The following is an 11,610-nucleotide window of genomic DNA, read 5'->3' as shown; positions in this document are numbered from 1 at the left end:
GTCATTTGACTTGGTATCTATCAACAGCATAATATGTAAGGGATAATCTCTGGCTAGGTGGTCATTGCTGGGAGATAAATTCAGATAATTCACAGACAGGCTGATTAACCACCTCCGCTTTGCGTCGATGGTTAATCACCCACCTGACATTACCCAGACATTATCCCGCTTCACGGCTACTCAATATACAAATTAATAAATTGACCCAAAAGTGACAACAAAACAAAGTAATGAAAGTATTCCAAGTTGGCCCCGCAGGGCGCAACGCGTCGCCTCGGAAACAAGGAAGTGAGTGTTGATCAAATGGAATCCATTTCCGGGTAGAGCATTGTCTATTTCTCACCTCAAATGTTTTCAAAAACATTCTTGAAAGCATGTCGTTTAGTTAAATGACATTGTGTTCGTTTACATGGCTGTCATGTTGGGTACAGCATAAAATCCAAGCAGCACAGAGGCTGCAGCCAGGTGTTCCGAGCCTTTGATTGGGCAGTGGTCTGTTATAGAGCGAAATAACACACAGCTGAATTTGGCAATTGACCAATCAGAATCAAGCATTCAACCAAGCCGTGTAATACATAATAATAACTGAGATATTATAGAACTTTATATAAAGGGGAAATTGTGACATTGCAGTAGCCAGCAACAAATCGATAGTCAGCACCAACAGGGAAGATTTCACAAGCATATTAGCGCTGATTTAAACTCTGACAACTAAAATTAAATTTGACAGTAGTCATCAAGTTACAGTAAGTACGTGCCATTTGACACCGATACATGCAAAGGTCAATGCTTTTGAGTTTGAATGCTGCTAATCATGTGGTAGATTTTTTTTTTTTTTGCATCCTTCCACAAATGACACATAACAGCTATTTGTAGATGAAGTTCCTTGTGTACGGTTTCACTATCACCACCACACACAAGGACCAGTTCACTATCTACTGATATACGCACAGTGTGAGCACGTTTAGGCGATTTGTGAATTTAGCCTCTGTCTATGGAAGGCTGGTGAGTGATGGTTCAGTGGAGTTGCGGGCACGGCAGCACGCAGAACTACATTCTAGGAGGCGAAACACAAAACTGATGACTGTGTTAACATTTTGAGAAACGGTACATGCAATGTTAATAAGAACAGTTATGCAGAAAGGAAGCGCCCTCTATCTGTTCATAATCATCATAATCACAGCCTCCTGGGTTTAAATCTGGCTCATGACTTTTGTTGCACTCCCCCCCCCACCCCCCCCCCCCCCCCCCCCAAAAAAAACAAAACAAAACAAATGAAGCTTCCATTCCTTTCTGCTCTATCTGCATCGAGTGATATCAGGATATAGAATTAGATTTATTTGGAGATTCTGACTTTCAATTGTACACACATTTTGTTTTGCTTGCATTGTTCCACTTGCTTTGGCAATGTAAATGTATGTTTTGTCATGCCAATAAAGCCCTTTGAATTGAAAATGTAATTGAGTAGGGGGGTGGTGGGGGGCAGAAAGCTCCATGACAATGACAAACAAAAACAAATAAAAAAGCAGAGCTGTGAGGATAATCTGACAGCATGCTGTTTATCCATTGTCATGGATACAGCTTATGTTTAGTCGACAATGAAGCTTTTATTTATTTTTTTGTGTGGGTAATGCAAATGCTATTCAGTCTCTTAAACTGAAGCCCCCCCCCCCCACACACACACACACCCTAGTTAATTTCCAAGACCTGTGGTATTAGTAGGGATTTCTGTGGTTGTGTGTCGTCATCATTAAGGAACGGCTGTGTGCGTGCCTACGTGTGTGTGTGTGTGTGTGTGTGTGTGTGTGTGTGTGTGTGTGTGTTCGTGTGTGTCATGTGTGTTCGTGTCATGTGTGTGTGTGTGTGTGTGTGTGTGTGTGTGTGTGTGAGACAGGGTACGCAATGTGACTGGTTTGGAATTCCCACGCTCAGATTATGTCTAACGGAAGCACGACCACGTTATTTATCTCTGGTATGAAACCATAATGGCTGGCAGAGACTTTTCTGAAGATACGGAGGCTTTGTTTGTTACTACTGTGGTGGACAAAAATAACTCAATCCCAGTACTGTCAAATATGGATTAATCGATACGGAATTTACCGCCGATACCAATACTTAAAATATAATTTAGCAGATAGCCGGTCCTGATACCGATTTATACGCTTCTTTAGTTTTTGTTGTTTTTATTTCCCCCTCTTGTGCCATGCAGGAAACAAATACAATCTACAACTTGGTAGGCTGCAGATAACCAACATAGCCAACACAAAATGGATGCTTATCAACAACGGATAAATATCAGCTACTGCCATCGGTTAATGTCAGTTTTATTTGCTGATACCAATATTGACCCATAACGGCAAATATCGTCCGATACCGATACGTGGGTGGAAAGGTAGTATACATTAGGTCAGGTGCTCCTGGTCAAAATTTGACCACAACTTTGACAGAACAACTTTCAGTATAGAGCAATATTTAATATTATTCAACTAGGCTACAAGTAAAATTAGCTTGGTTCAATTTGTAATTGAGTTAAAGTACTGGACTAACTTTCTTTGAAAAAATACTTCAAGATATATTCAAAAGTACATTTAATAACTAATGCAAATATATAGGGCTTAAGAAGTGGTTAATTCATAAGGTACTTTTTTCCCTTCCTAGAAAAATTGGTGGTGAAATCAAACAATATACAATATATTCGTCTTTGAATGTTGATGTAGTCAGTGGATCTAACATAAAAATACTGAAGTACAGTACTCAAGTAAATGTACACTCCAGTAGTTACTAGAAACATTGTTTGCCTGTAGTCCAAGCATACTTTCTGGCAGTGTTTTGATGCTCTATACCTACAAGTGTTTTTCATCACTTTTCCCTTGATCCATTCTCTCCACTGTTCCGTTCACTGCTTATCTGCTCTTCTTCGCCGTGTTGCTTTGTTCGTTTTATCCGTATAATATTTCCAAATGGTGAAAGAAGGACTAATCTCTCCCACATGCACCGCTCTCGTCTCAATCTGTTACAGTTTAACCCTGTGTGCATCTGTCCTTCTGCACTGTCTGTCTGTCTGTGAACGTATACATGTGTTTCAAAACTTTCTGTGTGTGCTCGCGCACGTGCATGCATGTGTGTGTGTGCGTGTGTGAGTGCCTGTGTCAGACGTGTTTGAAGACGTGTGAGTTCTGTCAGTATTTTTGTCTTTGACTGTTGCCTTGTTTGGACAGTGCTCTTTCATGTGTATGACCTGAAGACAGACAAATTGACCAGACACACACACACATACACACACACACACAACTTCTGTTATGATAGATGTTGTGTGCCTCTCTACACTGTGCCCCTCAACTGTTAATGGTTCTCTTTATCTGCCAGTGGTGTGATGTCAGCCCATCACAATTCTGTGTGTGTGTGTGTGTGTGTGTGTGTGTGTGTGTGTGTGTGTGTGTGTGTGTGTGTGTGTGTGTGTGTGCGAATGTTAGAGTAGGAGCACTCGGATTAAAGGCAAGGTCAGATATTGCAGAAATTGAGTTATGGAGAGAACGAGTATGTATATGTGTGTGTGTGTGTGTGTGTGTGTGTGTGTGTGTGTGTGTGTGTGTGTGTGTGTGTGTGTGTGTGTGTGTGTGTGTGTGTGTGTGTGTACCATGCCACAGAAATTGCATTATGCTTTTGTTCATGTCTCTGGGAATCAGATGCCCTCTGTGTATGTAATATGCAGTGTGTGTCCTAGCAGTGCACATGAGTAGAGTAACAAGTGCCTGGATAAAATAGCAAGCAAGTATGCACGCACGCACCCATTCATTCTGCATGTTTCATGCTGTTGTGGTAGTTAAGAGTATAGAAGTGACCAACGCACAAAGTGCAATGGTGACTGCAGGTCTTATCACTGCAGCCAGGTTGATACTGAGAAACTGGAGGAGCCCAGCTACAGACCGGATCCAATTTATGACTGAAACGGCATCGTTTGAACTTCGAATACTCAATTGCCAGGAGGAACAATGTCAAAGGAAAGTTCCATGACATATGGGTATACTTATATTTGTATATTAAAGGATGGTTGCATTAACAATTTGTATTTGTAATACATTACAGATGATATAATCACTATTGTCAACAACAGAATGTGTAGGAGGGGTGTTGTCTATTTGGTGTACTTTTTGACTGCTAGTTACTTGCGCAAGCAGAGCGCGCAAGTAATGTGATCGGCCTGGTCCATTTGTCGTGACAGCCGTTCCGCCATTTCAGGACCCCCCCAGAAAAACATCAAATCTGTGCCCGTATTGCTGGACCAATGATGACGAAATGACCATATCTCTTACGTCATCATTTAGAGCTGGTCATACACGTATTTCTTACGTCATCATTTAGAGCTAGTCATACACGTATGTGTATGACTAGCTCTAAATGATGACGTAAGAAATATGGTCATTTCGTCATCATTGGTCCAGCAATACGGGCACAGATTTGATGTTTTTCTGGGGGGGTCCTGAAATGGCGGAACGGTTTTTTTGCTGTCACGGTTTTTGGACCAGGCCGATCACAGAATACCGCTAATCAACTTACAACTACACACTTTATACAGTATAGAGTATAGAGTATATAGATATACGTATATAGTATATGCCTATATACGTATATAGATATTGTATAACTGCTCTCAGTAATGACGTATGTAATACAACATTATGATTCTGGAATGTATAAAAGTCACAACGTGTCAAAAATGTTACCATAATTATTAATATTAGTGTGGTTTGCAAAATTAAATATATATCTAAGTATATAATTATATATGCAAAAACTAAGTTATAATATCGCAAGAAGCTCAGTCATTTAACACTCTCCGAGAAAGACGCAGACAGACTTGGCCATATCAACAATCCAGATCATTTGACACGTCCACGGGGGAAGGCTAGAAAGGGTGAAAGACTTTCAAATGTTCCTTCACAGAGATATTGAGATTCCACCGTTTACAGAAAAAGTATACTGTATAACATATTTTAATTCAGTTTATATACCTTTTTTTTCAACACATATAAATGATTTATTTGTCTCTGAAAAACAAAAAATGGATCCAGAATATATCTACAACAATAAAACAGTATTTCTTATATAGATAGAAACTAGAATCATACTTAATACTAAATGATTACATGTATAGTAGGTAGCAAATAATTACATCTAAACATTAATCATTTCAAACGTTCCTTCACAGAGATACTGAAATTTGGCAGTTTACAGCGGGCGAAAAGATTACATGCGCGCTCTGCTTGCGCACTAGTTGGCCATTTATGGCCTACTAGTGTGCAACAAGCAAGTATGCACTCGACAGAGTGCAGTTCTAGTTGTGTTTTGTTTTTGGTTGTTTTTTCTTGTCTTTTTCTTTTGTGTACAGTAAGTCATGTGTATTTTGTATGCTTAATTGAAAAATCATTAAAAAAAACTTTGATGAGGCCTGGGCCATGGCTCAGTGGACCAGGCACCGTGGCTGGTAATCCAGTCTGACCGACACACCGATCCCGACGGCCTTTACTGCATGTCTTCCCCCCATCTCTCTCCCCATTTCCTGTCAGCCTATGCTATGTGAGTCCCTCCATAAAAAATATAAAATAAAGGTGAAAGCCACAAAAAAACATTTCGAAAAAACTTTGATGACAAAAAAAAATAAAGAGTATAGAAGTGGACCCTCTTGTCGTTAAAAAAAGAATCACACTTGTGTAAAGTGAGGGGCACTCTGATTGTCATAAATCATCATACAGTACATCATCACATTCCGTGCTCAGCCAATCAAATCATCCTTATGTGGTACGCACAAACAAACACACAAAAGTGGCCAATCAAATTATCACAAATGTGGTAGAGACACACAAAGATGGGCATAGGAGAGGCTAGAGCCCCTCAAAAAAAGAGTAGCACATCGGATCGATAAAATTAAAGCTTATGAGATTCAAGAGGCGTTGGCTCTTAAAACATCCACCCACAAACACAATCTGCCATAAGTCATTCTTATGACCGTCTGTGGGCAGGCAGTCCAATCGATGTGAGTGCCGTCTGGCCTAAATGCATCATGACATTCTGCACCTTATAGACAAAACAATGAACTTACACTACTGAGAATATTTCTAGGTTTTTCTAGTAAACATTTGCGTAGGTCTATGTACGTACAGTAGCCTACTTAGTATTAACGAACATAAAGAGACACCGTCTATGAGTGTGTTTCCGTCTCGTCTTGTCTGTCCGGAGTTCATCTTTGGGCTGAAAGTGTTTTGCCTAAATCTGGAGTCTTACAGTACATCATAGATCCTCATAGACTGGCCCCATGAAGTCAGAGATCATCCACATGGGAGCCACGCCATTATTAGACTGTGTTGTTCACATTTGTTTATCGTTTTTGAAACGTAACAATTAATATTATACTCCACTGACTTGGATGAGCATTCCAAACGGAAGGTCGGAATGGGTTGGCCCAAAATATGGAGATGTCATCACAGTACGGATGTCATTGATGACACACATCAAAGACCGTCTTGTTCTGTTGTTTTGTTGACTCCTGTTGATCTCACTGAAGGCCTATTCATACTCGCAGTTTTATCACCTTAACAACTGGACGTAGGAATAGGCTTAATGTGACCGTCTGGATCAACTTAAGGCCTATTCATAGTCCAGTTGTTGGTGAAGAGGTGACTGTGACCACCGAAAACTACAACATGATGAACACCGAAACAGTGGTCACCTCTACACCAAAAAATGGACTAATATAAATAGGCCTTTAATCCACCTTGTGGTCTTTCGCGTGGCCCAGAACCTTCTTCCTCTGCCGCAACATGTGGAGGTAAAGCCGTGGAAACAGAGGGACGTAGGAGGCCATGGTGACGAGGAGGAACGAGTGATAGTTGAAGGAGACGTCGAAGTACTCGGCGGGCAGAGCGACCGAGTAGAGGCCCGTCTTCTGCACGTACGGCAGTGCTCTGTACATGGTCAGCAGCTCCCCCGCCACCCCCACGGGATACAGCACGACGAACAGGGAATACCTGGCCCATTTGAGGAGGCCCGGCACGCGGCCGACCAAGCTGAACGTGTAGAAGGAGTAGCGGATGACCTCCGTGACGGTCCACGCCGTCAGAAACATCAATACGCTGGCCTCGCCCTGCACCTCCCCGACGCTGTGCGTCACGGCCCAGGTGACGAAGACCCGCGACGCCACCTGCGCGCAGGTCAGCGCCACGGAGGACGGCACGATCCCTACGGCCGAGTGCAATATCTCCAAAACGGCCGCGGTCTGAAAGACCTTCAGTGGCATCTCTACGGAGTGATAGTATCCGCCGTGGTAGCTGCGTGTGGCTAGGTAGCCCCTGACCAGGACCATGGCTATTGTCAACCACCCAACTGTCATGAGGATGTTATAGAGGACCAGATAGGCTTTTGTCAGAGAACCTGGTCCCCTCTTCTTCTTCGGGGGCAGATCACGGCACGTGGCTGTTCTCTTGGTATACATAGGGGAACGCATCTCGACACTAAGAGGTTTTGACCTTACTGATGGACGCCACTGTTCCATTTATTATTTACTTACAAAGGCTTCCCATTGTTACGTCATTTAATGATGTCACCCTTCCAACACGATCTGATTGGACAATGGTCAGTCAGACCTGATTCAACCAGAGTTCGTTAGCCAGCATAATTAAGTACAGCTAGGTCTAGAACAGGGGGTTCTCAATGTTTTATGGCTGGGGACCCACGGAAATGCTTTGGCCATGTCTCGCAACCCTCGCCTCTCCCCACCCCCAATACAAATTGACCGCTACAATAACCATAATGGAGAAAATACATCATAAATAAATGACTGAAACCAGATATCATTATGGAAAGTTTACATAGTGCATAAACTCTTAATTTACATTTTCCAGCCATTCAGTTACAAAAACTTCAAAAACAAAAATGTGGCAACCCCCAGGTTGAGAACACTTAATTGGTCTAGAAGAGGGTCTTGTCTGTCCATCCACAGCTAATCTTGCAAACGACTGGGGCCACATTTCTCTCTCACACACACACACACACACACACACACACACACACACACACACACACACACACACACACACACACACACACACACACACACACACACACACACACACACACACACACACACACACACACACACACACACACACACACACACACGCCTCAAACGCTGAATATGGTATGAAAGGTGTATTATTATTTAAATAAAGAGATAGTAAGAAACAAGCAGGAAGAGAGGGGGTCAGAAGACAGGAAATGAGAAACTACTCTAATGTTGATATAATCTTTATTCAACTAGGCAGATTGATTGCGAAACAAATTGTTACTAACGATGACGGACTGGTGAAAGCCCAGGGGCTTAGAGAGAGAGAGAGAGAGAGAGAGAGAGAGAGAGGGGGAGAGGGAGAGGGAGAGGGAGAGGGAGAGGGAGAGGGAGAGGGAGAGGGAGAGGGAGAGGGAGAGGGAGAGGGAGAGGGAGAGAGAGAGAGAGAGAGAGAGAGGAGGGAGAGGGAGAGGGAGAGGGAGAGGGAGAGGGAGAGAGAGAGAGGCTAAGAAAGACAGAAGGGTCAGAGATCTGATTAGCAGAGAGCTGAGTCTCGACTTGAACTGTCTCATCAACGTCTTCTACCTGTGATCTAATCTTCAGTACAGGAGCCAGCAAGCCAGCCAACCAGCTTCATGCCATGCACACAGACAAGCCTCCACCTCTGTAGGAGTGTGTTTTATGTTCATTATTAATTCATATAATATCACCTTTTAATATTTCAATATGATTCTGTTAGTATAGCTCTCCAAAATAATAATATGATGTTATCCAGATTTGAGTGATATCTGTCACTGTCACCATAGTTCATTGCTATTTCTGCAGCCTTGTTCATGAACTTCACTGCTATAACTTGCGACTGATATAGCTAAATATCAGACAGGGAGGCCTGGTCTAACCAGTGTGTGTGTGTGTGTGTGTGTGTGTGTGTGTGCATGTCTGTGTGCATGTGTGTGTGCATGTGTGTGCGCGTGCGTGCGTGTGACCCGTGCGTGCGACCTGTGCGTGCGTGCGTGCGTGCGTGCGTACGTGCGTGCGTGCGTGTGCAAGGCTGCAAGCTATCCCGAAGGGGTTAGTGGTTTATAATAAGTAAGGCATGATGGAACTTTAAAAACAACTAAAAATACAAAAGGTACAAAGGGGCAAAAGTTCATTTTCAAATGTCTGAGTGGGGGGACAAAAATCATAATTCATTGCTTATTATCATGAATGAAGGGAACAGAGATGGTGCAGAGGTAAACACTAAACACCCTGCTGTATGTGTCCGGAAACACATGTATAGTTACCCCTTTACTGATGGCTACAAGTCAAATGTCAAATCTCATCAGAGCTTTTCTCTCTTGTGTTTCCATCCTGGTGTTTCCTCCCCGATTTCCTAATGTAGTCTGTCTGAATGAAAAAGATGAACACTGACTGAGGGGAGCAGTCTACCTTTTAGGGACAAACTAATCAAAACTATGGCTAAAATTTAGACGCTGCCCATGACACTTTACAGTTTACACCCACAAGTTCAACCCAATTAGTAGAAAAGCTCAAATAATATATAAAATAGAAAAGTAGCTATTCAAGACAATCTTTTTCACAAAATTGTGTCTACATTAGTTGTTGCAGCAGGTTCCAGGGCCAGAGCAACAGCCTATTGCCATAACGTTTAGTATAATGTTATACATTAATAACTGTAATTGCCATTACCCTTCCAGTATCTTTGACCAGAGTTACCGTATTGCAATTGTGACCCAAATAATGTGGCCCAAATAATACATTCATCCAACTTTCTATGCAGATATTTGATGAAAAAAAATAACTTAATAGCTTAAAGGGCATTGGATTTTGAAAAGGAATTATAAACTTCTAAAAAGGTTTTATGAAAAGCCGCCCCCTCATTTTGACCACTTCACCTTATGTTTTTTTACATCCAGAATATATGATGGAAAAACTAAAAGCTCCTAGATTTTGAAAACGGATTATAAAAGTAGCGATTATAAAAGTAGCAAAAGTATAAAAATCTTTGTGAAAAGCACCCATTCTAAATTTGAACAACACAGACCCTGACGTTGTGGCCTATACCGATCGTTCCCACTGAGTGGGAAATCGACCAAGTTGTTTTGCTCACAGACAGACGGACACACTCCCACATGAAAAGTATTTAACAAGCAGTGATTAATGATTATAAAACCCTGTCACGCATTGCTGCAGGCAGGGTAAATATAACTTTTAAAGTTAACTCTTCATAAATATTTAAATAACTATATATATATATATATATATATATATATATATCTTTCTAAATCCCTCACTCCCTGTGTCCTCCCTCGCTTTTCCGATTCCCTCTTTTCTCTTCTCTCACGCTTCAACATAAATATTGACATATCTACCTTTGACTTTGCTTTTCTCTGGTCCCTTTCTCCCTCTCTCTCTCTCTCTCCTTTCGCCTCTCCTCATCCATAAATATTGACATATGTCTACTTATCTCAATTTTCCACTTCCTCTCTCCCTCGGGTCTTCCCTCCAGGAATCAGCCGTTTCAAAACTATGGATGGTGAGCTTTGACCTCTGTTGTAAGCAACTACTCAGTCGCTTGGTTTGGAGCTCTACAGGTTGTTTTAACCACTTCAAACTCTAAATATTTGATTGACCGGGGTGCCCTAGGCTAGGGGCTTGCCAAATCTCTTCGCCGAAAATAGCCAATCTACAAGCTTGCAGCACGTTGAGATGAAATCACTTGTTCATCAATGCTTAAACCTTTTAGGATTCAGTGTTTTTAGATCATGTTAAACGCTCAGATTTAAAACCTGCATTAAGAAGCGTCTCATATGTGTCCATAGGTGTCAGAGTAGAGATTTTAATTGATTGCCATTTTTATAAAGATTTGAAACGGGGAGAGAGAGATGGGAGTTACACGCAGCAACGGCCGTCGGGATCGGGACTCAAACCCACAACGCGCTGCCAGGCTACATTGAGCCTTCATTGACAATTGTATTGACAAAATGCCTATGCATAAACATAACAGTCTTTGCCGGCAGAAACCTCATTGCAATCAGAGCGCACGTACTGTAGCTCGGCTATGGAATTTTCACTAGGTGTCCCTATTTTGCCCAAAATAGGGACACCTAGTGACAACCATGCAATAGAGCTTGCATGGTTCCATTGTGTATATTTTCTGGTGAGCTTCTCTACTCCGCCACCATCCGTGGAGGTCATAACACTGATGGTGTTCTGACGTCCTCAGCTATGTTCTGGCTCCGCCGTCTCCCTCCTCACTCCAAAACACTCTCCAGGACACTAGGCTGCAACGTGCGCTCTGCTCCACTGAGATAATCTTGTTCTTCTCAGACTAATTTAATTTCAAGGACCCCATGACTCTGAGAGTATACAAATGGATTTACGTCCATTTGGTATACTCTCAGAGTTACAGACCTGAGTGTAAGGGTCCATTTGGAAGGAACACTGAGGGTCCCTGGACCACTAAGCAAACAACAAATCAGCGACGAGGTAAAGAGGAGAGCTGGCAGCCATCCCAGGCCACCACCTCTCTTCCTCTTCACCAGACT

General features: G+C 42.3%; 1 protein-coding gene across 1 annotated transcript; it reads right to left on the bottom strand.

Annotated features, from left to right (window-relative positions):
• Window positions 1–6,763: 6,763 nt before the first annotated feature.
• On the bottom strand, window positions 6,764–7,501 carry LOC310853939 (very-long-chain (3R)-3-hydroxyacyl-CoA dehydratase 2-like; the record flags this gene model as incomplete). The annotated part of the gene is made up of 1 exon (XM_083758413.1): window positions 6,764–7,501. One exon carries the CDS (start codon window positions 7,499–7,501, stop codon window positions 6,764–6,766), a length of 738 nt encoding a protein of 245 aa, XP_083614539.1.
• Between the last annotated feature and the right edge of the window lie 4,109 nt (window positions 7,502–11,610).

This window comes from Protomyctophum parallelum (assembly GCF_964188405.1).
Source record: "Protomyctophum parallelum genome assembly, chromosome: 23".
NCBI classification, from domain to species: domain Eukaryota; kingdom Metazoa; phylum Chordata; class Actinopteri; order Myctophiformes; family Myctophidae; genus Protomyctophum; species Protomyctophum parallelum.
This window is presented reverse-complemented; position numbering and strand designations above follow the sequence as displayed.